We start from the raw sequence: 27,296 nt of genomic DNA, 5'->3' as shown, positions 1-27,296 counted from the left end.
TTGGATCTGTTTTATTTTATTTTATTTGCTTTGGTCTATACAAAAACAAAAAGAAAAGAAAAACCAATAACCAAAAACATAAAGCAATCATAATAAAACTCTCTGATGGAACTCCCCCATCTAGTCCCCCAAACCCATGTGCAGGAGGTGGTGTGGGGGGGGTCAAACAGGAAGGGGAAGAGGAAGCCCCTCACCACACCAGAGGGGTGATCTAGAGCACTTCTGCAGGTGAGCTGGACCAGTGTAGGGCAAGGTGAAAGGGGGCTTCACCAAGAGCTCCCCCGGAGGGGCAAAGCAGACTTAGCAACCTGGAGAGAAGGGCAGGTCCTGGAGGGGGCACTTGCAGTCCCCACTCTTTTCCCCCCAGAAGGTCCCTGAACTTTTCAAAAGAAGCATTGGATGTCAGGGGTCGGGGCTGTGAACCTGTGTCTTGGATATCCCAGGAGGGCAGGGCAGTTGGATGCTGAAGTTCATTGAGAAAACTGCCCCCTGGTGGGGGGAGGCGGGGAAGGAAGTCAAGGGGGCCCAGGCAGCTGGAGTAGAGCTGAGAGGATTACTGTGCACGAACACAGGCTGAGTCTAAAGCTTTAGTGGCCATAGCCATTGTGGGGAGGGGGAAAAGGTGCTGGGCCTGGATCCACAGTCCAGGGCAGAGAAGCAGGAGCAGACACCATCCCAAGAAACCCTACGGAGGAACTCTCTGAAGCATGGGTTCAGCAGGACGTCCAGGCTGGCTCCCGGGATTCGGGGACTTTTCTGTCTCATCCCACAGTCTGCTCAAGAGCTTCCCGGGTGAGAAACAGCTCCTGTGGGGCATGTAGACACAGGGATCAGGTGCTTGGCTGGCCTGCATCCCTTAGAAGCTCAGGATGCTATTGTGGCATCTGCCTATCAACCCCCCAAAACGCCTTTTTCCTTATTTGCTTAGAAGTAGCTGGAGGAGCAGGAGCTGGGTGCCAAGCAAGGGAGGGACAAACACAAAGGAGCGAGGCTCCAGCGGTGCAGCCCTTAGGGGACTAAGGCGGGACAATCCTAAATTCAAGGCATACCCGGGCTCCAGACTGAGTTAAAGCATAGCCTGAACAGTTCAGCTAGACTATTTCAATATAATGGAAGACAAAACCGGGGTTAAGGATGCAGTCCATTGGCAGAGCATTTGCCTAGCACACACAAAGTTCTAGGTTCGATTCCCAAGCTTATGAAAGAAAAAAAAATGATCAAAAAAATAAAAAAAAGTGATGTCACTAAGGCTGGGGACATATTTGAGGCCAGGCTGTGCTACATAGTGAATTTTAGGCCAGCCTGAAACAGAGTAAAACCTTGTCAATAATAATCTTCATCTTCATCATCATCATCTTCATCATCATCATCATCATCAAGGCAGGCCATAGCACAACAGATCAAAAAGCATAGGATTCCTAAACTCCTCCTCCACCCTACATGAGCCAGGATTTACAGCCCAGAATGGAACTGTCCCCACCAGACCATTCAGAGGGGAAAGCAGGTGCCACTGTAACCACCGCTACAGGCAGAGGGTAAGGCAGCAAGACAGGAAGGAGCCATACTGAGGTGGAGTCAGCTAGGCCAGCATGTGGTCTGCGGTGGGGTAGGGGGGCCTCAGGCCATCGCTGTAGGTGTCCATGGGGTAGTCCCCATCCATGTCCATATGCATATCCAGTGTGTCCAGAGGTACATCGCTGGAGTACATGGGGCGGTAGGTGGCATCCATGTCTGGGGACAAAAAAGAAAGGCTTGTCCAGGGATCTGCAGGTCACACATGGTAGTAGAACGGGCCTACTGCTAGGACCCTAACTCCCTCCCCACCCCCACCCACTGCAGGAATCTAGACTGGAACACATCGGCTACCATAGGTTTCCGCTCTCACCCACATAGCCCTAGGCGATGGGTCGGGGCCCCACACTTACCATCTGCATAGGGTTCATTGATTGGGATCATACTCTGGGCCTAAGGAAGGACAGAAAGACGTAAGTGTGGAAAATATCCTCTGGGCTACCTTTCCCCCAAAGGGCAGAGAGGTGCTCTAAGGGGCCAGGAGACTCCTAAGAGAAGGAAAAGAAAACACCAGTGTTGGGGGCTGGAGAGATGGCAGATGAGTCAGTGGCTAAGAGCACTGGCTGCTCTTTGAGAGGTCCTAAGTTCAATTCTCAGCAACCACATGGTGACTCACAACCATCTGTAATGGAATCTGATGCCTTCTTCTGTTATGCATGCAAATAGATATAAATAAATAAATCTTAAAAAAAAAAAAAAAAGAAGTTCAAAATCCTTTGGTCCCAGCACTAGGGAGGCAGAGGCAGGTGGACCTCTGTGAGTTTGAGTTCAGGTTGGTCTACATACAGAACTAGTTCTAGGAGAGCCAGGGCTACACAAAGAAACCCTGTCTCAAAAAAACAAACAGCCGGGATGGTAGTGGCACACGCCTTTAATCCCAGCACTTGGAAGGCAGAGGCAGACAGATTTCTGTGAGTTCGAGGCCAGCCTGCTCTACAAGAGCTAATTCCAGGGCTGGAGAGATGGCTCAGCGGTTAAGAGCATTGCCTGCTCTTCCGAAGGTCCTGAGTTCAATTCCCAGCAACCACATGGTGGCTCACAACCATCTTGTAATGAGATCTGGTGCCCTCTTCTGGTCTGCAGGCATATATGCAGACAGAATATTATATACTTAAAATAAATAAATATTAAAAAAAAAAGAGCTAAGTCCAGGACAGGCTCCAAGCTACAGAGAAATCCTGTCCCACAAAACCCCAAAATAAACTAACAAACAAACAAAAAAGCAAAAACAAAAACTGAGTTAAAAATCAACCTTGACAGATCTCTGTGAGCTTAAGGACAGCCTGGTCTCAAAAAAACAAAACCAAATCAAAACAAACAAAAAGTCAAAACCAGCCTTGAGATGACTATTGAGTTGGAGGTTATCCCTGGCTACACAAGACTCTATAAAAATTAAAAAACACACCTGAAAACTAAGATAAAATCTCTTGAGGTCAGCTAAGCCTCCTCAGAGAGCAATGAGCTGCCCCCATGCCGTCTATAGCTCGCACAATCAGACGTTCAAGCCCAGTCAGACACTCACAGCCTCCCAGGCAGCTGGGTCATGTTTGAAGAGCGAGTTGGTGAGCTCCACAGACACTCGCTTGCGGTAATCCGGGTTCTTGTCCTCCGAGATGCGGAACAGGACAGCAGCGGCATAGGTCGCTGAGCAGAGAGGGAAGGGAGGTCCAAGTCAGAGGCTGCCTCTACTGTGGCTGGTGGAACAGAGCCCAAACTCCTCCCTTTGGTGCCTGCGCACAGTCACAGCCCCTCACCGGTGCCCTCATTGCGGGAGTGGAGCAGTTCCATGAGAGGGGCAGAGGCACCCTCGGCATCAATGGCATCGGCAGCCTCCTTGTCCTGGGCCAGCTCACACAGCACTCCGGCAGCCACACGCTGGATGTTCTCCACAGAGGAATACAGGAGCTAGGACAGAGGACGCAGGAGGAGGTGAGGTAAGCCAGGCTGTGTACCAACAGTGCTGCCCACCCTCACCCTGCCTAGCCATCTTAGAAAATGGAAGACCTGGGAAAGCATGAGGGGGGAAAAGCAGACAGTGCTATTCCCTGACCAGACACAGCCTCGGCTAACTCGGCACCAGTGTGTTTCATTACAGCCCATCAGTACACACTATAGATATGTGTGTGCGTGTGCATCTGTGTATGTGAGCATGTGAGCACACATGTATCCTACATGTGTATACCAAGGTGATTGTGTTTGGGGGCACATGTACATGTGGGTTCACGTAGTTGTGTATGAAGGTCAGAGGTTGAAGTCGTGTGTATCTTCAGTCGATTCTCCAACTTTGTGTGTGTGTGTGTGTGGTGTGTGTACAGGGTCTCTCACTGAACCTGAGGCTCCCTGTCTGGCTAGGCTCACTCAGTTACGCTGCCACACCTGAGTGCTGGGGATCTGAACTCAGGTCCTCACGGTTGCATAGCAACCACCTCCCTGACTGAGCCGTTTTCCCGGTCCCACTAATCATTTTGATTCCACTTTTTTTTTTTTTCTGGCCTGCCATAGCATTTCCCTGTGTATTATTTCAAAACCTGCCCTATCAAGCTATGCGTTCACACAGATGAGAGCGAGAAAACAGCTGCCAGCTGAAACAATCTCTTGGCACTGAAGATAGGATGGGGTGAGTCCTTCACTCTAAAAACTAGGAAGAAAAACTGTTTTCAAAGACAAAAAACAAACCAACTCTTCCTGGGCGGGGGTAGCTCAGGGGTAGAGTGCTGGTCTCCAAGCTTGCACGTGGCCCTGGGTTCAGCCCCTAGTACCACACAACTAAACAAGCATCCCACTGCGTGGCTGCATGGCTGTGCGTGTGCGACGTAACAAGCTATTCTGTTTATTGAGCTCTTCCTCTAAGATAAGGTCTAGACCCGTCTCTCAGCCTCCCCAGCAACCACTGAGCCCTGACATTCTTCTTCTTGTTGTTTTTTTTTAGATGGAGATTTGTGTAACCCAGGGTAGCCTTAAGCTCACTCTAGCGGTGTAGCTGATCCTCCTGCCTCCGCTCCTGGGTGCTGGAATGACAAGCATGTGCCCCCACACCCAGTTGCTTCCTTCCAGACTGTTTCCTTACCACCAGACAAAGACTTTGTTTGGAACAGCTGTGTCTGCGATTGTTATTTATCTCCCTGTATAAACCTTTGCCATTTAAGTTATGTTAAATGATTTCCTCAAGAGGGGGTCAGATTTGAATTCCAGGTCAAAGGATAAGAATATTTCCAAGACGCTCTTCAGGCGGCAACAGCAGTTCCCAGGTCTCACACACACACACACACACACACACACACACACACACACGCACGCACGCACGCACGCACACACACACACACAGACACACACACAAGCACGCCAGGCAGAAGGCACTCGTCCAACCCTTAAGTTATCTTCTTCGTTGGTCAGTTTGACAGTGGAAAATGAACTCTCGCTGGGGGCTAAATTTCATTTCTATAAATTCCTGGGCTGCACCATGTTTGCTTATGAGCCCCCTGGGAGCCACTTGTTGACTCTGCCCACACAAAGCTGCTGGGACCCAGTGTTAATGAGCTCCTGTCTGCTGAGACACTCGCTCCTTGTTTTCCAAGTTTGTGCTTTCCAGGTTGTTTTGAACACGCAGATGCTACTAGTGCCTGCCTGGCTACATCTCACCCCCACCCCCTGGGGCTTCTGAGCTTGGAAAGCCATTCATTCACCCTTCTGCACAGTCCCTGGTCCACACACCCCAAAACCCTCAACACATTTCCTGCCTCTCTGAACCGGACTCACCTGGACAAAGAGGGGAATGGTGTTGAGCCGGAAGATCTCCATGCGGTTCATGGGATCCCGGGCGAGGATGTGGAGGGCTCCGGTGCAGCCCTCAACGATCTCCTCCATTCTCACGCCATCCTGCGTAAGAAGAGCCATGAAGCATGAGGACGGGGCCACACCATCCCCCACCAAGACCCTGACCCTCGTCACTAGTTCCCAGAGATGGCATTGACATCAACTCACCCTCTTCTTTTATACACACAAACTCTGAGGACCCTCCCCCAGCGCCCCTTCCCAAAAAGGCTACCTCAACTGCCTCTGAGTTCATGTACCGTATAGGGTTGCTGGGTGCCTGCGGCCACATGTCGCTGGGCATCTTGGTGGGCCTTGACCAACAGCTGAACCAGGCGGGGAATGACCGCAGCCTCTTGCAGTGGGGCATGGTTGGCTGGGCACAGGGCCAGATTCCGGATCAGACCAATGGTTGCCTGGCAAGGAAGGAGGCAGTGATCAAAGGTATTCCTTGAACATCTGGACGATCCCAACTCCCCAGATTCAGGCGTTTTTGTCCCCGCTGCCCTCTCTTCTGAATCACAGTCCCAGTGCAGTGACAGCCGTATAAGGACAGTCGTATTTGAGAAGCCCTGCTTGGGGGGATGGGAGGGAACGACTGTAGGTACAAGACAGAAACAATCTAGATCTAAGATTGGGGCTTTAGCTCAGGTGGTAGAGGGCTTACCCAGCATGCACAGAGCCCTGGTTTGAGTCCCAGCACTACACACCAGGTGTGGGGGCACATGGCTCTCATGCCTGCATTTCAGAGAGGTAGAGGCAGGAGGATCAAGGTGATTCTCAGATACAATCTAAGGCCAGCCTGGGATACGTGAGACTCTACTTTTTAAAATAATTGGATCTAGCTCGTTGAGGTGGGATATGCCTACAGTATTCTCAGCAGTCAGGGTCTGAGACAGGAGAATTGCAAATCTAAGGCCAGCCTGGGCTACACATCTCAGAGACCTTGTCTCAAAAACCAGCCAGAACCAAGCATGGTGGCGCACACCTATAATCCCAGCACTTGGGAGGCAGAGGCAGGAGAATCTACATGAGTTTGAGGCCAGTTTGATCTGTATAGTGAGTTCCATGACGGCCAAGGCTACACAGATAGACCCTGTCTCAAAAAACCAAAATAAATACATAAATGCTAATATTTTTCAATGTGTTAATATATGTGAGTGACCACAGGTCAACTTTGGGTGTTATTCCCTTGCTTTTTACACATGGTTGTTAGCCAACCCTGTGGTTGTTGGGAATTGAACTCAGGACCTCTGGAAGAGCAGCCAGTGCTCTTAACAACTGAGCCATTTCTCCAGCCTCTAATAAATTTTTTTTTTAAAAAAATAAAGAAACAAACAGAACAACAAAAAGCAGATAAGCAAAAAGACAGCGAGTCTCTGGAGCAGAGACAACGTTGAAGTAGAAACTCCCGAGAGTGGTCCTTCCTGTTGTCTGAGCCAGTGTGTCTAGGTCCTCTGTGTTGCTCCTTCCGCGCCCTTCCTTACTATATCCCTGCAGCACTGCATGGAACCGTGCGTGCGCACACGCACACGCGCAAGCACACGCGCAAGCACACACTCGCACACACCCGGAACCCCCACAGCAGTGGCTGTGGCCGTTAGTGGCTACCTTGACCAGTGGCCACTGGTTGGGCTGGTTGAGCAACTTCACAATGGCTGGGATGCCATAGTTGAGGCGCACAGAGTTCTGAGCCATCTCGGCCTCCGGGTGGCGGCTGGTAAGGTGCCTCAGGGCACAGACGGCAGGCTCTGTGATGTCATCCTTGTCCCCGGCTCTCAGGATGGCGTGGATGAGAGCCTCCACGCCGCTGTTCTGCGTCACCAGTGTCTTGTTTTTGCTGTTGTTGCAGGTCAGGTTGGAGAGGGTGCCTGTGGCACAGGTGAGGACGTTGACGTCATCCACACTCAGCTGGTTGACCAGGATCTTCAGTACGCTCTCCAGACCCTCCTGAGAGAGGAAGAGCATGAAGGATGAGGGACACGTCACCTCTGCATGGCCTCCCCAGTAGGTCAAAGGGGACCGGATAGGCTGACGGACTTGGTCTTTCTTTTATGTGGCCAGAAACCTTCACCCCGCGTGCCCTGGGGAAAGCTGTTAGCAGCTCCTGGAGCAGTAGAGGCCGTGAGGCTGAGGAAGGCCGGCTATCTTCCCACGGACTCACAGCTGCAGGCTTGCCTCCAAGCCTCTGCTCTTTCCTCTGCCCCACGTGCTTCATCCCTGCTGGCCACAGGAGGCCTCCAGTCAAGAGGAAGCTAGCAAGGAGGTCAGAGGCTTCAGTGGTCAGCTGATCCCCTGTCACATACTTCTCACCTTACTGGCCCTTTTCTGTCACACCAGGGATCCCCAAGGTAAATCTGCTTCCAAGAAAAATCCCTAATTCAGAAACCTCTCTTCTCCCAAGGAAGGCTGGTGGGTCCGAAAGACTATAGGCCTCGGGGATATATGATCATGGATCAGAACACCAGCTCTGCCATCTACCAGCTCTCGACATGGGCTTTCTTTTAACTCCCTGAGCCTCAGTTTCTCCCACAACCAATAGGGTTGCAGGATCCCCATCTAGGCGCCTGAGGAGGTTGAAGTCAGCTCTCATACCCATGGAAGCCATGCAGAATGGACAGAGCTTGCTGGGCGGTGGTGACGGGTAAACACAGGGACAGAAGTCTGCTTGGAAGATGGTGCCAGGGACTTGCTGCGGTTAGTATTTCATTTATGTGTATGGGTATTTCGCCTGCCTGTATATATCACCATGTGTATACATGTGTATGTACACATGTGCACCATGTGTAAGTCTGGCTCCCTCAGAAGCTAGAAGAGGACATTGGATGCCCTGGGAACCAGAGGTACAGGCAAATGCTTAACCCCTGAACCATCTCTCCGGCCCCTGTAGTTGGATTTTCCTCAGGGGTACTGCACTGTCACATTCACCATCACCTGAACCCCAATTTAAAGATGCCAGCCCCCTTCCTCTTCCTGTCCCAAGCACTAAGTAGGATGAAAGCCCCCCACTAGAGGTGTGACGGGCTTCTGGCTTCTGGGCCTTTCCAGCCTTAGCCATGAGGGACGGGGACTCATAGGTCCCAGAGACAGGCCCAGGCCCCGACTCACCTGCTTGGTGGCCACATCCGAGAGGTTGCGCAGAGTCCACAGGCAGTTTTGCACCAGACGGGGGCTGTTGCTTGTCAGGTGCTTACCCAGAGCCTGCATCCCACCTGGGGAGGGAGCAGAGGTCCTGTCAGCCTTAGGGGAGCCAGATGGGGTTCCTACCCGATCCTCCTGACCCCATAGATCACTCTTTTATAATTTTATTTTTAAATGCTTATTGGTGTGTGTGTGTGTGTGTGTGTGTGTGTGTGTGTATGATGCTCAGTGCCCATGGAGGCCAGAAGAGGGCATCAGATCCCCTGAATTTGAGCTACAAGCAGTTGTAAGTCACCGAATGTAGATAATTGGAACCAAACTTAGATCCTCTGGAAAAGTAGCAAGAACTTATTTATTGTGTATGCAACATTCTGCCTCCATGTGTGCCTGCAGGCCAGAAGAGGGCGCCAGATCTCATTGCAGATGGTTGTGAGCCACCATGTGGTTGCTGGGAATTGATCTCAGGACCTCTAGAGGAGCAGCCAGTGCTCTTAACCTCTGAGCCATCTCCGCAGCCCCCATAGCAAGAACTCTTCAGGTCTGTGTCACCTCTCCCGTTCCCCCACAGACCACCTCACAGTTGGTCCTCACACTCACCGGCCTCCACGATGGCAGGCTTGTTGCTGGGACACACGGAGAGCACCTTGAGCACTCGGCTGGTTGTCCAGAGGAGCTTCTCATAGCTATAGTTCCTCATGATCTGCACTAGCCCCTGCGGTCCCCCATTGGCCAGGATGATCAGCTGTAGGGGAGGGAAAGGCGAGTATGAGACAACAGATGCACGCGTGTGCGTGTGTGTGCGTGTGATGGAGCTATCATTATTAAGCTCCTGCTGAAGTCTAAATGGCTTTTGTGGCTATCAAATAAGCCAATATCATGCAAAAAACAAAAAACAAAAAACAAAAAAAAAAAACTAATACCGAATGCTGGCAAGAATGTAGAAAAGGGAGCCTAGCACAGCCATTATCATGATGGTAGTGTAACACAATATAATCCTTTGGAAAGAGTGCTAACCCACTGAGTATAAAGTCTAGAAGTGTTTAAAAACAAACAAATGAAAAGAAAAAGGCCTTCAGTCCTGCCGGTGCTCCACACCTCTAATCCAGCTGTTGGGAAACCGAGGCAAAACCGAGGCAAGGAGATCTAGGGTTCCAGGTCAGTCTGGGTTAAATACCGAGACCCTGTCTAAAACACACAGAGAGGGCTGGAGAGATGGCTCTTTTCCAGAGAAACATGGTTCAGTTCCCAGCACCTACATGGTGACTTACAACCATCCATAACTCCAGTTCTAGGAATCCAGCACCCTCTTCTGGCCTCCATGGGTACTGCAAGCCATCTCTCCACCCCGCTTCCTTTTCAATTCTAGGGATTGAAGTCATGATCATCAGCATACTAGGCAGCTTTCTATCACTCAGTTATATCCCTAGCCCTATTTTTTTCCCACCCTTAAAATACTAGTACTGAAGAATTCAGAAACAGGATAAGAGACACAGTCATCTGTACACACATTAACATGCCTTCCGGGAAGTGACCTGAAGCCACGGGATGCTGTAGCTGTGTTGGAGAGACCCACCTTGCTCTCCTGGTTGCCATAGGCCAGGAGCTGCAGGCAGTCGGTGGTGATAGCCAGGAACTTAGGGTTGTTCTTGTTGAGGAGGGGCACCATCTTCTGCAACCCATCAGCCAGGCGCACCGCCATCTTGGCACCCTCCTGATAGAGCAGCAGGTTGTGCAGCGTGGTGATGGCGTAGAACAGGACAGATTCTACAGGGGAACTGAGGAGCAGGCAGAACCCACGTGAGTCAGCGCCCAGAGCCCAGCCTGAATGTGGGTGTGGAAGGAGTGCCCACCACATCCAGAAAGCTCACCCTAAAATCAACACCCCCGTGCCAGTAGCCCTTAACCAAAGTGTCATTCTCCCTTCTCACTTGTGCGTGCGTGCGTGTGTGTGTGTGTGTGTGTGCGCGCGCGTGCGTGCGTGTGTGTGCGTGTGTGTGTATGTGTGAGTGCGTGTGTGTGTGTGCGTGTGTGTTCATGAGCGTGTGGAGGCCTGAAGACAACCTCAGGTGCCATCCTCAGGAACACAATCCCCCTCCTTAGATACAGGGTCTCTAACTGGCCCAGGGCTCACCAATTAGGCTAAACTTGGACAGCCAGCAGTAAACTCCAGGGCTTCCTCCAGTCTCCACTCCCCCAGGGCTGGGGTTGCAAATGCAGCCTGCTACATCCAGCATTGTTACATGGGTGCTGGAGATCTCACTTGGGTCCTCATGCTTGAGAGGTAACACTTCATTGACGGAGCCATGCCCCCCCCCCACCCCCAAGACACCCAGTCCCATTCTTTTCTTTCTGGTTTTGTTGTTGTTGTTATTTTTTTGTTTTTTTTAAAGACAAGTTTTCACTATGTAGCTCTGGCTAGCCTAAACTCTCTTTATGGACCAGGCTGGCTTAGAATGCACAGAGGCCTACCTGTTGCTACTTCTTGAGGACTGGGATTAAAGGACAACACCGTCATGTCCAGTCAACCCCGCTCTTAAAGACATCAGCCCACAGCGCATCTATCTCCACTCCCACCTCTGAGGTCCTGCAGGGTGCTAATTACACACTAGGTGCCTGGACGGCTGAGTCACTACTGTGTGTAAGGTCATGGAGGAGAAGCCCCATGAAATCTTCTGAGGGGAGTGAAATCAGCCTCCCTACCCTCAAAGAACTCCTGCTCAAGGTCAGTACAAGGCCAGGAAAGAGGGGGGGGGGGGAAACTCGTGGTTGGGTGGGGCTCAGATATGGTGTTCTCTTGCTAGGACAGCTTCCCCCTTATCAACTCTGACCGAATCCACTCCCCTGTCAAAGCACTGCTACGCTGCCTCTGGGCAATCTCAACCATTCTGCTGCTATAAAATTACGTTATATCCTAAGAGTCAGCCTGCTGTTTACGTTACTGTCTCTGGGCTGGGCTCAGAGCAGCTGAGAGCCAGGATGGGTGTGGTGCTTAACATGTGTATGGAAGCCCAGGAATGGGATGCTGGGAGGCCCCTGGCTCCTGAACTACAGAGGAGCAAATTACCTGAGCATTCGGACGAGGGCAGGGATGCCTCCAGACTTGAAGATAGCGAGCAACCCCTCCCGGTGGTGGGAGAGGTTGTGGAGGATGCTTGTGGTGCATCGGGCTGTATCCAGGTCACTGGTGTTCTGCATGGTGCGCACCACAGCCGCCACCAACTGGGGCGAGCCCATTAGGGCACGGCGGGACGCCTCCTTCTTGGACAGCTGGTTCACAATCATAGCCGCCTTGGTCACCACTACCTGGAGGAAGCGTGTGAGATGTTGAGCATATGGCTCAGGCTCCTCCCCCACAGAGGGAAGGAAGGCAAAGGGCATGACATCCTTCCACAGAGCTTAGATGACCCAAGTCAGTCTCCAGATGCCAGACTCATGGCTTCCTTCCCTCTGGGGACAGCTAGTTTTGCCCCGCCCCACCTCCAGGCCCTTCACAGACCGGGTCCTCATCGTTGAGCAGCTTGGTGAGCTCAGGCAGAGCCCGCGTGGCCAGCTCCGCATCATCCTGGTAGTTGATGAGATGCACGATGGCAGACTTGAGCAACTGGGATGGCTCCGCCAGTCGCTGCAGGTTGGTGGCTTGCCCCTCTACCTGGGTGGCCAGCAGTAGAGAACTGTCCTCGCCTGACACACCTGGACACATGGCCTCCCGCACTCGCTTGGCTCTGGCTGTCGTGGACATCTGGTACTCCAGGTCACCTGGAAGCCAAATGACGCAAGGATTGAGCTACATGAGATTTAGGGGGACCTTGAAGGGCAAGGTAAGCTGTGCAGACATGGCACCAAGCTGCCTCATGCTGCACCAAAGTACAGGACGTCACTCACGATTCTGTACCTAACTGGATTCTGGGAGATCGCCATTGCTACTGCTTTTATCACCTTATTTATAGCATGCGGCCCATCTAGCTCACCCAGCATAGGGAACTCTATGACAGCTAACTAAAATCACAGCTATGACTCTTGTCTGACACCTATCATTACAAAAATGTCTACAGCAAATATTTATTTACTGCAATACAGTTCTAGGAGGTAAAAGTAGGACCTCATATTTGCTCAGCAAGCACCCTACTATGGAGCTATATTCTCATCCTTTGAAAAAAAAAACACTAAGGGCTGGAGAAATGGTTTTGCAGTTAAGAGCAATTGCTGCTCTTACAGAGAACTTAGGTTCCATTCCCAGCACCTAGATGGTGGCTCACAGCCATATCTAACTCCAGATCCAGGAGGTTCAGGTGCTCTTCTGGTGACCATAAGTACTGCACCCTTTTGGTGCATATACATACACACATATACATACAAACACACACATACTTTAAAAATTAAAAGTATTTTACCTTTCTCAAAGTGACTTTGAGCTTAGTCTGTACTCAGGAAGCCCTTGTACTTGTAATCCTCCTGCCTCGGCCTGCCAAGTAGCTGGGACATCACATACCTTTGCTACCATGGCCAGCTCAGCAATAATTATTAACAGCTGTGGCTGGAACTGTACCTCAGTTGGTAGAATGCTTGCCTAAGAAGGTTCCACTCTCAACACTGAATAAAATGAGGCGTGGTGGTACACGCATGTAATAATTACAGTACTGCAGAAGTGGCAGCAAGAGGATCAGAAGTTCATGGCTATCCTTGGCTACACCTGAGTTTAAGATAGCCTAGGCTACATAAGACTTTGCCTCTAAAACAAAACCAGGGGCTGGGGAGTGGCTCAGTGGTCAAGAGTACTTGCTGTTTTATCATGAAGGTCAGAGTTGAGATCCCAGCAGCTCACAAACAATATAACTTCAGCTCTAAAGGATCCAAAAGAGGATGCCCTCTTCCGGCCTCCGAGGGTACCCTCGCACATATGTGTGTATACAGTTACATAGACACACCCACACAGAAATAATGACAAACCAAAAGAACAGCGAATGGTGGAGTACTTCTGTGCCTAACTGTGGTTAAATACCTTTCTCCCCCTTTCTCACTCACTCTTACAACAATCTCACAAGGCAAGTATAATATCATCTCCGTTTTTAGGACCTTGGACACAAAGGTCATAAAAACAGTGGACTCAGGTGCCCAAAGCCCCGCCCTCCTCCACCTGTAACCATCAGGGCAGTCACGGGATTAGACAAGCTAAACTTCACCCTTCTAATTACACACCTGCCACAAAGTAGCAAGTCTCTCCTTACAAAGGGGGCCAAAATGAGTCTGAGTGCCAGCCAGGGTCACATAGCCAATGAAGAGACAGGACGGGACCGAGGCTTTGGGAAGGCAGGAGTAAAGGCCCCCAAGAAAAACACTGGGTTCTACCTCTGGGGTGGGCGGGAGCTATTTTAAAAAGTCCCAGGTAGCCCTGCCATGGCAAATGTCCCAGTGCCGTAGTAGAGAGGCAAGCTGAGGGTTATTCTCTAATTAATGGGGAAGGAGAGGCTGTCCACAGAGCTCTCCCACCTGTATGCTTTACTGTAGCTCCCAACATGCACCTGGCCCTGCCAGGCACAGAGGCTCCAGCTGGGGCGGGGGGAGGAGACCTGAGACGGTGCTCATAGAGCCCTAACCAGCCACTGCTCACCCTGCAACTGTCCAGGCCCCAGAGCTCATCACCCTGAAATGTTTAGGGCCCTGGGGGCATCTGTGAGTGACAGTCCTAAAGCCATGTGCACCTCTGTCCCAGAGAGGCAGGAGCACCTGGACTAGTAGAATGTTTGCCTTTGTGACAGAAACCCAGAACAGAGTCTCAGCTGCTGTGTGCCTGTCCTTGGGACATCTGCCTGTCATGTGTTAGCCTAACCTAGGCTTGAACACTGTGCTGCTTCCACCAAACTGGGATTGGCATGGTGGGGGAGGGGTGGGGTGTTATTCCTGGTCTCTCTCATCAGATGTGCGTCTTCCCAATAATCACCAGGTTCCCACTGAGGGTAGCAATAGCGTCTCCCTATTACATCGCTGGGACCCCAGAAGTCAAGAACTGCAGGCTCACTCTTCCAACCACTGGCACCGCTGGGCAGAGCCTATGCCCATATTCGGAGATCATGGAAATGACATCTGTGTCTGTCTCTGGGCAGCCACATGTTCCCCTTCAGACTTCCTAAGTCCCCAAGAGTAGGAACTTCTTTCAAACCGGGGACCCCTTTGATCTACCTCCCACCAGGATCCAGCCAGAGTTTCTGTCTCATAAAAAAAAAAAAAAATTTAAAAAAAGACAACCCTGGACAGACCTTGGTTCTGGGGCACCCCCTGTGTATAGGTGGTTGTCTTCTTGAGTGTGTACTGCCTGCCACAGGCTTCATCCTCGTCCATGATGCCCTTGCTGCTGACGGAGGGCACACAGGTATTGACACCTGAGTGGATGCCTGAGTCGTAGGTGTATGTCTGCTGCCACTCAGTCACCTTGATGGGCTGTTCAATCAGGTTCATCACCTCCATGGTGGCTGCTGGGGTGAAAAACAAGAGCATGCTTAGCTGACTGGAGGAACAGCACCACTCCCAATTTCAACTCAGCTGAGGCCCTCTTCCCTGAATCTGCCCTTCTCCTTCTCCCGATACCCCACCAGAGCCTTGAGGCCCTCAGAAGGCGGCAGACAGCAAGGTGCAGGGGTGAAGAGGAAGGGCACCCAGCCCAGAAATGGGCCGCCCACCAGAAGACTACCTAGGCACGGTAAAGCTGAAGATGGGCCATTGTGGTTAATTTAAGCCCTGGGCTTGCCTCCTCAGTTCTGGTGTGGAGACAGGAAACAGCCAGACGCCTCCAGCCTGGCCCCAAGCTAAACTCACCAGTTGTTCCCCACCCAACATTTCCAGTGGCAAAGGAACTAAGAGCTTCAGACAGCTGCTGGGGCCCTGCAGAGCAGTCCTCCCCTGCAGCTCCTGGGGAAGGTTGCCGAGGCTGCAGCACCCAGCCAGCCATTGGAGGAGAGACTGGGTGGGACAGGGAAGCTGTTCGACAGGTTTCTCGGGCACACCCCAGGCTCCCCTGGCTCCTGATCTCACTTTCCGGAAGGTCAAGCCTAACCAGGCCCTCCTCTCTCCCAGTTCCCAGCTTTCCCAGTATTCTGATCCTGACAGGCCAGTTCAAATCTTGGCTGGCTTACTCCCTAGCCAATCCATCTCCCGGTTGGATGCCAGGGGCTTCAAACTCAGGTTCTACTACTCTCAGAGATGGCTTGTGTGAGGAGAGTGCTTGGGAAGGACCCATTATGGATGGCTCTTAGCGGGTGCTCAGTGTTGGGGACCAGGGTGTTGCGCTCCTAACTGCCTCACCCTAGGCTATTGGCTCAGCTTCCTGGAATCCAGGCTAGCAGCGTGGAATGGAGCAGGCCTCTGGAGTGGTCACTGCTGTTGAGGAATCTCACCCTGCTTGAAGACTTGGGGCCACTTGAAGACTCATGAGCAGCTGCACCCACTTGATGTGTGGAGGCTTCCCATTTGGTTTGTTTGGGCCCCACCACCATGCATGCTGACCGCATCCCAACCACCACCACCCAGACACAGGCAGCCAGGGAGAGAGACAAGGGAATGTCTGCGGGCCCGCTATCTCTCACACATACCTCCAGACCCCCAATGCCATCTCACACATGGCTTTCAAAGCTTTGTTCCCCAAGTCATAGATGTCTCGCCATGGGACCAGAGAGAGGACCAGGAGGCTTAACAGTGAGGTCTTCACCCTCTACACGCCAATCTGGCCTCAGAGAATGAGCAGAGCCCAGGATAGTCCACGCATAAAATGGGGTGGTGCCTGGCATCTTTCCGGCAGCGTGTTCCACCGCGATACCAGGGGAACCTGCAAAAACTAGGGTGGGGCACCTGGTGCACCAAGAGGCACCACCCCAGGAACAAAGGGAATCAGGGGCTCCTTCCCAGAGCATGACGACAGAGGGGCATGGTAGAACACGCCTGTCATGCCAGTACCCGGGAGACTGGGATAGAGGGATCCCAGTGGGAGGCCAGTTACAGAAGGAGACACTGTTTCATAGAAAAAAGGAGAGCTTGATGAATGTTCTCCCCGCCCTTCATGGGCCACACAGCCCCTCCCCTGCCACAAGCAGTCCTAAAACAGGCAAGAGCAGCACCAGCTCCCAGCTGCCGCCTTTCTCGATTCCCACCACCCTGGGTGACTCAGAGTTTCGTTTGGGGCTGATAAACAGCAGTAGGCCCAGGCCAGCGACAGCAGGCTCTGTGCCGCCAGATGTGCACAGCTGCTCCCAGACACTTGCCAGGAGTCGCTATTTTAGAATACCCCCACCTTCACATGTTCCCCTCCTCCCGGCTCCAAGCAGCAGCAGCAAGTGAAAGGCCAAGGGTAGAAAATCAGGAGCTTGGAGGAGGCCGATTCAGGAAAACCCTGCCTTCCCCCATTCTGTTCTCTTCCCTGCAGGGTGCTTCCCAAGAGAGAACTGAGGAACTTGGGAAGAATGAGTGGGTCCCAGAAGTCACCTTTGAGGGAAGGAAAAAAAAAAAAAAGAACTCCAAGCTCTTGAGAAGGTGAAACCCATTGGCAGTGACCCTCCAGTGCCCTATGGAAGCAAAGTCAAGAGGGCGAGGAAGAGCTGCAGGACAATAGCCCCTGTAGGCATGAGCTCCCCAATCTGACCACAAAGCTGTCATCTACAGAGATAGCCATCTAACCCTAGGACCCAGAAAGACAGGCTTATCCCAAACCACAGGAGCCAGCCTCGGGTTAGAAGGGAACACTGCAGTGGAGGAGAGCCTCAGGAGAGGGGTTTGCTCTCAGGCTGATCCTCGGGCCCAGATGGCCAGGCCAGGAGCCAAGGGAAGCCAAGGGCTGAATAGCTTCCCAGGGCCATACACAGGTCAAAGGATATCAGAGGGCAAGCGGCCAGCTCTCTAATATCCAGTGAATTCCAACTCTACTGGCAGGCCTTTGCAGATTCCCAGTTTCTAGGTGGGGAAATGTTGCAGAAAAGGTGGCTCTCTGCTCAGTGCTGGGCCTGTCTTACTTTTGGATTGGATTTAGTCCACCTCTTAGAGTCTGGAGGAAGCTGGGTCCTCTGCTCAAGGAGAGGACAAGAAAGAGTGTGCTCAGGCCAGATACAGGTGATGCAAGCCTTTAATCCCAGCACTCAGGAGGCAGAGGCAAGCGGATCTCTGTGAGTTTGAGGCTAGCCTGGTCTACAGAGTGAGTAGGATTCAAAGCTATACAGAGAAACCCTTCTTGAAAAACTTTTAAAAAAGGGGGGGGTACTGTTCCAGGTCTTGTAAACGTGGGACCATAAGCCGGGCGGTGGTGCGCACACCTTTAATCCCAGCACTTGGGAGGTAGAGGCAGGCGGATCTCTGTGAGTTCAAGGCCAGCCTGGTCTATAAGAGCTAGTTCCAGGACAGGCCCCAAAGCTACAGAGAGACCCTGTCTCGGAAAAAAAAAAGAAAAAAATGAGGGTGCTCGTAGGTGAAGAACCTCCCACCTATGCATTGCTCATATTAGGGCCTGGTCTCAGCTCTGCCACACATGCTGGGGACCTCTGGGTGTATTTTTTTTTTTTTGTTTGTTTGTTTTTTGTTTTTTTAAACTTCTCTGGGTTTTACCCACAAAAAGGCCGGCCCCATGATCTCAGAAAAACCACTGGCACCTCAGATTCTAAGGCAGTAGGGTTCCGATGTCAGTGAAGGGAAGGCCGAAAGTGAGCAACAGACAGGAAACGCCAGAACTCTTCACAGAGACAGCAATCCTTGCAACAGGAAGGTTGGTAGTCCAGCGTCAGATAGGACGTCAATAAACTTTACCTTTTCCCCTACCAACTCAAGAGAACCTGGGAGATTCTTCCACAACAAGCGAAAGTACAGGTTTGGCCATTCCCGGGGTGGAGAAGCCGCACCCAGTTTGGTCTCAGTGTTCTCCACCCTGGATCCATAGGTCAGGCAGTTCTCAATGAACAGAGCCGAGCTGGAAGTGAGGGAGACAGTGGCGGGGGCCCTGCCCAGGCGCTGGGCCAGAGATGGGTAGGAACAGAGACAGGGACAGGGCGGGTTTCCTAGTTGAATGGGGGGACCTTTGTTTAGCAGTGGGACTCTGAGGCATTGTTGGCAGCAGGGAGGAAGAAGCCAGCACAGAGATCACAGGGTGGAGTAAGGGGGCAGCTCAAAGGCAGGAAGAGAGAAGACACAGGCCCTTAAAGGGTATGCAAAGGGCCCTTCCCCCACTGGCTCCAGTCTGGGGAGAGCCCCGCCCTTCATGCCTGTTCTTCTGTACAGCCAGCTGGGGTGTTGGCACCAGGCACCCTCCATCCAAGCTGTCCTGCAGAATGACGCCCAGTCTTGACTTTAAAAATAACCCTACCAGAGGGACAGCAGCCTCCGGCCTGGCCAGCACCTGCAGGGGACAGTCAGTAACAGGCTCAGCTAGGCTGGGCTGCTACATGACAGTAAGACATTGAGAAATATGCTCAGGAACAGGTTGCTGAGAGACCATGTTGGACCTTGGTGCAGAAACAAGGCATGTGGCCACAGCATGGGGGGCAGGCAAGGCTGGGCTCCCCTACAGGTCCTCTGGGTCAGAGACTGGCACCCTGTGCATACCCAGATCCACAGGTTTAGATCAAGGCAGGACAGGCGTGGTGCATGGGCAGCTCTGTAGAGAGTCTCCATCAGAACCGACCCCTAACTGACATTTTCTTTGTCATGTGACCCCTTTCCTCAGACTCTGAGTGACCTGAACACAGCTGATGCCTCCCTGACTCCCTCCTTCAACCAGGAGCGGTGGCCAGTCCAAACAGAACAGTCCCCACCTCAGGGAGTCACTGCTTAGAGGGGTCACCAGCCCCAACCTTCCCTCCTCACAGCTTCTAGATCCAGCTGGAATGTAGCAGCAGTTCTGCAGACAGAAACACACCTTTATTGTACAGACAGACATAGGGACTTCTAGAGACTGCCGATACCAGGAGGAAACCCCTCACTGTCCCCCAACACCCCGTTCTACCATGGTGAGAGGCTCCTGGGCAGACACCATGGCCTCCCTCTGCAGACCAGGAGCCATGCGTGGCCAATGCTGAGGACAGAAGAAGACAAGGGAAGTTTTCAAAGGAAAACCTCACTTCCAGCCTGGCAGCCCAGGCAGGCCAGGTTGCTGAGAAGGGGTCTGGAGTGGGAGAGGCTCAGGCCATGACCCAGCTGCTGTTTGTTCTCTCCTGGGCTGCATCCCAAAGCAAACAGAGCAGGGTAGGAAAATGAAGAGGATGTACAGCGGCCTGGCCGGCCGAGTGGCCTGACCTAGAGAACCTCAGGGTTCCCCCGCAGAGGGCTCCGGCTGCAGCTGCATCCCTGCTGAGGATACTTTCCTTTGGGACAGCGTCCCGAGCCAGCAGAGGAGCCCCAACCAGGACTCCTGGGAATGGAAAATCACTCCAGCTGTTACACGCCACCAGCCAGCACTAGCGCTGGAGCTTAGGCAGCCCCATTAACAGCAGTTGGAGCCCAGCCAGTTAGGGTATGATGCTGCAGGACAGGGCTAGACAGAAAGGACCTGAACACTTAGTCTCCAGACAACACAGCCTGCAGAAAGGAAAAGCTCTGCAAGAAGGCTTCATGAGAACACCTTGGCTGGGTTTGCTGCATAGCCTGTTGACTTGAGATCAAGCCACACAGTAGAAGGACAGAACTGATTCTTGCCCCTCGACTCCCACCTGCATGCAGTGGCATGCAAGTGCTCCCCCTCCCCCAGATAAATGTTAGAAAAATAAAATCTTGCCATGGTGAGGGCATGGGAGGACCTTTCAGATGAAGGGGCTTAAGAGTAAAGTGCTAAACCTGGCGGTGGTGGCGCGCACCTTTGATCCCGGCATTGGGGAGGCAGAGACAGGCGGATCTCTGTGAGTTGGAAGCCAACCTGGTCTATAGAGGAAGTTCCAGGACAGCCAGAAAAACCTTGTCTTGACACTGTCGTCCCCCCCCCAAAAAAAAGAGTGAGGTGTTTGAATGGCTGCAGAAAGTCCTCCCCCAGTTGGGTTCTGACCCCTGTACTGGGAAGGAATAAAATCAACTCCCCACTTTATACAGTACACACTTGGAAGGTAAAGATCAGTGGACAGGAGAGTGGGGCAGGGGAGGGAGGGCTCAAGGTGGCTGCTTCACAAAATTCAGATTGAGGACAACTTTTTATTCTCAAAAACTTTTGTGTACTTCTCAGTTTTAAAAACATGATCAGGGGCTGGAGAGATGGCTCAGCAATTAAAAGCACTGGCTGCTCTTCCAGAGGTCCTGGGTTCAATTTCCAGCACCCACATGGCGGCTCACACCTCTCTGCAACTCCAATGCCAAGGCTCGACACCCTCATACAGACATACTTGCAGGCAAAACACCAATGCACATTAAAAAAAATTAAAATATGATAACAGCATGGTGGCACACGCCTTTGATCCCAACACTCAGGAAGCAGAGGCAGGGGAATCTCTGTGAGTTCCTGGGCAGCAAGGAATACAAAGAGAGACTCTGTCTTTAAAAACAAACAGCTGGGCAGTGATGGTGCACGCCTTTAATACCAGCACTCAGGAGGCAGAGGCAGGCGGATCTCTGTAAGTTCGAGGCCAGCCTGGTCTACAAGAGCTAGTTCCAGGACAGGCTCCAAAACTGCAGAGAAACCCTGTCTCGAAAAACCAAAACAAACAAACAAACAAAAAAGGTGATCAAATGTGAATTTTTCAGGGAAGGGAGGCAGAGTGATGACCTACAATAAGGCAGCTCATTGACCTCTCAGTCTCTTCCCACTAAGGAGTGATCCCACTAAAGAATGACATAAGAGTCTCCACCTTGGGGAAAGGCAAAGAAAGCTGAGCATCCTCCTCTGCAGTCAAACGGTCAAGAGGTCAGGAGACCAGCATGGCCGACAAAGAGCTATATCTCTCTCTTCAAACCTAGCCCAGGAAGTTGCTGGAAAATGGGATGGTCCATGTCACCAGACATCCACCAGATTCAACTCCGTCCCAGGAGAAAGGCCTCAGGGTGTCTCTCATCTGCAGAGACACAAATCCCAGTGACCTGTCTGCAATTTCACCACTTTTTCTCATTAGAGTTACAGGGCCAGCCAGCTGCCAGATGCTGGTTTCCCTTACGGCCATGTGGTTCTTCTCCCCAAAGTCCCCAAACAAAACGTTTCCTCCAAGGACTCAGTAGGCCTCAGACTATTCACCCACAGGAAGTGCCTCCTGGCCAGGATGAGCCTGGACCTGTTCCTCCTGCTCAAGTGACGACCTCCTTACCCAGAGCTGGAGAGACGGCTCAGCAGTGAAGAGCACTTACTGCACTTGGAGAGGACCCAGACTAGTTCCTGGAACCCATATGGCAGCTCACAGCCCTCTGTAACTCCGGCTGCAGGGGAGCTCACACTGTCTTCTGGATAGGAAGTCTTTTTCTTCTATCTAACCTCTATTCTGTTCCCTACTCCCTTGTTCCGGGGCCCTCGGGGTGCTAGAAAGCCACAAGTTCATCAACCTGTGTGGCAGGCAGCCAGAATGACTTCATTCTCTCTCTGTGTTCCTCAGTCAAGGCTCCTTGCTTAGTGTTCTCCTCTCCAGGATCAGTAATCATTATGTTGTGGTTCCCTCCTGATTTTTGTTTTGTTTTGCTTTGTTTTTCAAGACAGGGTTTCTTTGTGTAGCCTTGGCTGTCCTGGAACCTGCTCTGTAGACCAGGCTGGCCTCAAACTCACAGAGTCACAGAGATCTGCCTGCCTCTGCCTCCGGAGTGATGGGATTGAAGATGCGCACCACCACCACCCCGCTCCCCTCCTGATCTAAAGAATATGACAACCTAGTGGTAACCTCAGCCTTCAGGCTATACCAGTACACAGGCTGCACCTAGTCCAAAGACCCCACTTCCAGGCCCATTCTGGTGCCAGGTGATAGGTTGGCAGTGGGGCCTAATCAGTCATACCCAAGACCATGTACCACCAAATCTTTCCCGAGGGGTAGGGCTCTGAATGACAGGCAGCTCCACAACTTCTCATCCTACCCCACAGCAAGGCCCTCCTGTGGCCGTTATCGGAGGCCAGATGGTCTCCAGCCAGGACAGCCAGTTCTTTCCAAGGAGCCTGACTGCACTACCTGGCATGATCTAGCAGGACACTCACCCAGGCCTAAACCTGACTCACATATCTCCATTCTCCAGAGAGCACCCCCTCCCCCTTTAACTTGGCAAAGACCGGGATGCTAATGAAGCTAGCAAATCCCACTTCCTACCCAGGGTCCAGCTGGAGAGTTCTGTCCCATGCTCTCCTTCCCTCTCTTCTCCCCTAACTCCTACCATCAGAGCTCTTGGTCTTCATTGGGGAGATTTCCCAGTGCTGGCAGCCCGAGGATGAGTGAGTCACCCCCACCTGACAAACCTGTCCCGCCTTCACCACCCCCACACGTCTCCTAGGGCTTTTCTGAACTCCCTTCTGTCTGTGGAGCTGAGGTTCTCCAAAAGCAGCAGTGGACAACTTCCAGTGAGGGCTAAAGATGTAGCTTACAGGGTAGGGCGCTTGCTCTAGCATGTATGAAGCCCTGGGTTCGATCCCCGGCCTTGAATAAACCAGCCACAGCGTTACATGCCTGTTGACATTCCAGCACTTGAGAGGTAGAGACAGGAGGATCACAAGTTCAAAGTCTGAGCTGGTGAGATAGCTGGTCGGCATAAGGCTAAATTGTATCCATGAAACCACATGGTGGAAATAAAAAAAAAAAAAAATCTCTAAAAAATTGTCCTCTGATCTCCACAGATGGACTGTGTCCTGGGCATGCTCAAACACACAGGCACACATGAAATAAATGTAATAACAATAACAAATGTTTTAAAAAGTCTGCCATTTTAATAAAAAATAAATAAACTGGAAAAAAAAAAAGTTTGCCAGGCATGGTGGCAAACCTTTCATTCCAGTACTCAGGGGCAGAGGCAGGTGGATCTCTGTGAGTTTGAGGCCAGCCTGGTCTATATAGCAAGTTCTAGGCCAGCCAGGGCTGCCACTAAAAAGAAAAGTTCAAGATCAACCTCAGAGGCTAGCTTGAGTTACATGAAACTTTGTCAAGAAAGAAAAAAGGGCACAGGGAGGGGGGTGGTTAGTCCCATCCAGGACTGAGAATGGGGCTCCATGGGAAAGAGATTGCCTAGCTTGGATTTGATTCTTAGTACCTAGAAGAAAAATGAGAGAGAGAAAAGAACTCCTTCCCGAGCTGTACTGGAGCCAAACAGCAGAATGAAGTCTGAGCTTGGAACAGAAGGCTTCCTTGAGTCTAGCGGCGCAACACCGGGCAAGTTCCTACCCTTCCCTGAGTTTCTAAGGATGGAATTACTGCACCTGCCTATAAGGTAAGCATGATTCGTGGGAACCCTAGTGAAAGGCTTGGTACCATGTAGTCTTCTGGCTTTGAGTTACCATTAATCAAGCACTTACTGGGTAGATAGGTTTATTATTCCTGTTTGCCAAAGAGGTCGCTGAGCCTGCAAGAGGCAGGGTTGCCTTGACCCAAGCTATATAGGTAACAAGACACTGCTCAGAGACACAAGCTAGGTCACTCCAAGCTCCTGACCCAGTGCTCAGACTGCTCCATTAGACTATCTCTCTCAATCGCTGTTCTTCTGTGGACCAGCCAACTGTGTCACCTTGTTCTGAAGTAGCTCTGCTTGGGGACGGGCCTTCCTTTCTTGAGCAATGGCCTGTGGGGCCCCCAGGAAGGGAAACAGTCAACTAGGCTCCGCTTGACCTTCCGTTCCCACAGGCTGCATTCTCCAAGCTCAACCATAGCAGGCCAGACGGCGGCTCCAGAGGGAATGGGGTGGAGCCCGGGTGCGGGGGAGGCTCCTGTCACCCAAGCCCAGACTTGATCTGGCAAGAAATGACTAATTGGATCTTACCTTTGCTTCCCCTCCCTCCTGTCCAGTCAGAAGCCAGCTTGGGCCAGGCACCTCCTAGCCATACTTTCTCAGTATAGTCTTTTCATCACGGCCACAAACCAGATTAGCTAAACTAATCATTTAGCTCATGTAATTACAATGCCTTCCCCTTCCCCCCCTCCACCTTGGCACAGAGAGGAGGAAAGACAGGTTGCTTGGGCCTAAACTTCATGCCCCTGGTGCTTCCTAGAGGTGGTCACACATACTTTACCACCCACAGGACCAAGTCTGATCCCCCACTTAAGGGGTTATTTCAGGGGAGGGTCTGATCTCCAGCCCCACTCTCCCATCCACAACCAAATATCAAGGCTTCCCAGGTGAGTCAGAGCAAGTGCAATCATGACCCTGGCCCCATCGTCCCTCTGCCCAAGGCTAGCCCGGGCATTCCTGCTCTGTCCCCCAAGGAGGCTGGGCTCCAAACACCTGTGAAAAGACCACACTTCAGATTTGTACAAACCAGGGCAGCAAGCCCAGTAGAAGTTCACAATTCCAGCCAGAGACGAGCTCTCAGCACACGGGGGACACGGGGAGAGTGGCGCTCACACTGTTCAGCCTGAGGGTGCCTGGCGTGGAAGAAGCCTTCCACAGTAAAGATTTCCTCATGTCCACTTTCCCCGCCAAACACTCAGGAAAAGGGTGGGTGGAGAAGGGACTTCTGGCAAATCCTCTGCACCTTCATAATGTAGAAACCCATCGAAGGGCAAGGAACATTCTTGCCCTCCCACCTCAGTTGTCAGCCAGCTAAATAAAACGGGAATGGGATGAGGGGTTGAGGAAAGACAAGCATTCTCCCGACTTTGGTAGTGTGACCCAGCCCTGCCCTGCCCCACCCCCATTCCTGGGGAAAGGGGCAGAGATCCGGAGGGAGAGGCACTTAGCAGGCCTCATATAAGGGGGTGTGGTGGTCCCCAGAGGAGGGGAAAGGGAAGGAAGAAGACACTTTCAGCACCCTCCCACACCCTGCATTGATCCCCCACCTCAGTCAGGCCTTAGGGACCTAGCAAACAGGATGGAGGTGGGGGCAGGGAGAACAGGGTCAAAGCGCAGGCACTGGCCCGTGTTCAGCCTGGAGCTGGCTGGGGGATGGGGCTTTCCTCCAAGAAGCATCCTCAAGTCTGGAATCAACTCTGAGCAAGGAGACAGGAAAATCTCAGAGAAGACTCCCAGGGCTACTTTCTCCTGGAAAGTTTCTTTGGAGTGATTTCTCAACAATAATGGGTTGCAGAAATAAAAAGGTATCGCTGTTTTCCTATCAACACTCTGGAAAACACAGCTACTGAAAACTGGGCAAACGCTTCTTAATTCTCTCTGATGGCCCAGACTCCAGCCCAAGCCTCCAGTGTCTGACATCGGTAGGGCACTGAGCCCAGTTCCTTTACCAGTTCCCCAGTCACCCCATCCCACCTCAGTAGGAAAAGGTATAGACCCGCTTATACTAGAGCGGAGGGAGGCGCCACAGGTACAGCTCGAAGCTGAAGGGCAGGGCCTCGGTCCTCCAAGCGCTCACCTGCTCTGCTCAGCAGGTGGGGACCGCGTCTCTGGGAAAATGTGCACTCGGCCCCCACAGTTGGGTAAGCTGGGCGCAGACAATAGGGCCCCACCCAGGCCTGGGGGAGTAGGGAGGGAGGGAAAGCAAGGATGACGCGTGGGGTGGGGTGAGGGTGGCCCCAAAGAGACTAGGCAGCAAGTTTCCCTACCGGTAAAATGCTGTCACCCTGAGCTCCAGGACCAGGCGGAGCGGGTCAAAGTCTGCCCCGTCAGCTCGGAGCGAGAGTCAGGGACACTGCGTCGTGCAAGCTCCGCGGGCCCCGGGGGAGGCGCGAACTCCGAAGCACCTGCCCTAGTTTCTCCCCGCCCTTCTCAAACCTGTGGTTCGTGGAGCCTGGAGGAGAGCTCCAACCCGGATCGCTCGTCCCAGGGGTAACGTGCCCAGGACCCCAGCGCGCCCCCTGTCGCAGGTGCAGGGTGCACTCCCTGGCACCCGCCCTCACCTGCCCTGAGACCGCTGGAACCCGCGTCTAGGTCGCTTGCTGTCCCTTCTCTACCCGCAGTGATATGCACCCCGAAATGCATATGTACCTGAGCGTGGAGCCGGGCCGGGCCGGGTCGGGTCGGGGTTGGGCCGGGAGGGAGCCGGCGGGGGTAGCGAAATGAGCTCGGCGCGCTCGGGCGGCGGCTGCTCCGGACTCTGGCCAAGGCAGCAACTCAGTAACCGAACAAAAGGCAAAAGGACCTGACAGCCAAGCCACACCTCTCGCCCCCTCGAAGCTCCTCCCCTTAGGGAGACGCCCATTCGTTGAGGCTAGCTCACTGGCTGCTCCGCCTGACTATCCCGTCGAGGGGCGGAGCCTCGCGCCCGGACCTTTACCACGGCCGCCTCTGTTTATGCGCTCACCATTGGCCCCAGGGACTGCCAGTCGGCTCTGGGGTGGACGCCAACTTGAGGTCTCATCATTACTCTGCATCTATTGGCAAATAGAAAGTTTCTTCCTTATGATTGGACAGGGGGCTGTCAGTAAGACTAAGGAAAAAGCCAATGGAACAGGTGGGGCGTGTCTTGCCCCACCCTAGCCCAGAGCAGGTGAGACTCATTACCGTCCCCTTCCCCCTACCTGTTCAACAGGTGAGTCAGGGGGCGGCCTGGGAAAGGACTGACGCCTTCACTGGCCAGCCGACTCAGCGTCAGGCTTATTCATTCCTGCCCCAACGTAGCAATAAGATGTTTGTAAAGCATTTCATAGGCTTTGTGCTAGGTTAGGATTCCTCCCCTCCACAAAAGCTAGAGTGTTCCTTCTATTTAGAATTAGAAGGCCTGGGTTTGGGTTCCCTCTTTAGTCTCGGTATGACCTCAGGCCAAT

General features: G+C 52.5%; 1 protein-coding gene across 3 annotated transcripts; it reads right to left on the bottom strand.

Moving 5' to 3' along the window:
• Nucleotides 1-26,671, bottom strand: LOC119813289 (junction plakoglobin). 3 transcript variants are annotated; one of them, XM_038328518.2, is made up of 15 exons: nucleotides 26,518-26,671; nucleotides 14,778-14,993; nucleotides 12,020-12,279; nucleotides 11,588-11,826; nucleotides 10,097-10,298; nucleotides 9,121-9,265; nucleotides 8,491-8,594; nucleotides 6,994-7,332; nucleotides 5,643-5,798; nucleotides 5,329-5,448; nucleotides 3,327-3,477; nucleotides 3,095-3,216; nucleotides 1,926-1,965; nucleotides 1,566-1,731; nucleotides 1-806 (listed from the first exon to the last, which is right to left on the bottom strand). In XM_038328518.2, exons 2-14 carry the CDS (start codon nucleotides 14,983-14,985, stop codon nucleotides 1,580-1,582), a joined length of 2,238 nt encoding a protein of 745 aa, XP_038184446.1. In that variant the 5' UTR covers nucleotides 14,986-14,993; nucleotides 26,518-26,671; the 3' UTR covers nucleotides 1-806; nucleotides 1,566-1,579. The 3 variants fall into 3 exon arrangements, with proteins under 3 accessions (XP_038184446.1, XP_038184448.1, XP_038184447.1); XM_038328520.2 differs by having other exon boundaries at nucleotides 14,778-14,990; nucleotides 26,518-26,647; XM_038328519.2 differs by lacking the exon at nucleotides 26,518-26,671 and adding an exon at nucleotides 26,136-26,266.
• Between the last annotated feature and the right edge of the window lie 625 nt (nucleotides 26,672-27,296).

Source organism: Arvicola amphibius, chromosome 4, assembly GCF_903992535.2.
Source record: "Arvicola amphibius chromosome 4, mArvAmp1.2, whole genome shotgun sequence".
In the NCBI taxonomy this organism is placed as follows: domain Eukaryota; kingdom Metazoa; phylum Chordata; class Mammalia; order Rodentia; family Cricetidae; genus Arvicola; species Arvicola amphibius.
The sequence above is the reverse complement of the archived record's forward strand: the minus strand, read 5'-3'. Positions and strand labels throughout refer to the sequence as shown.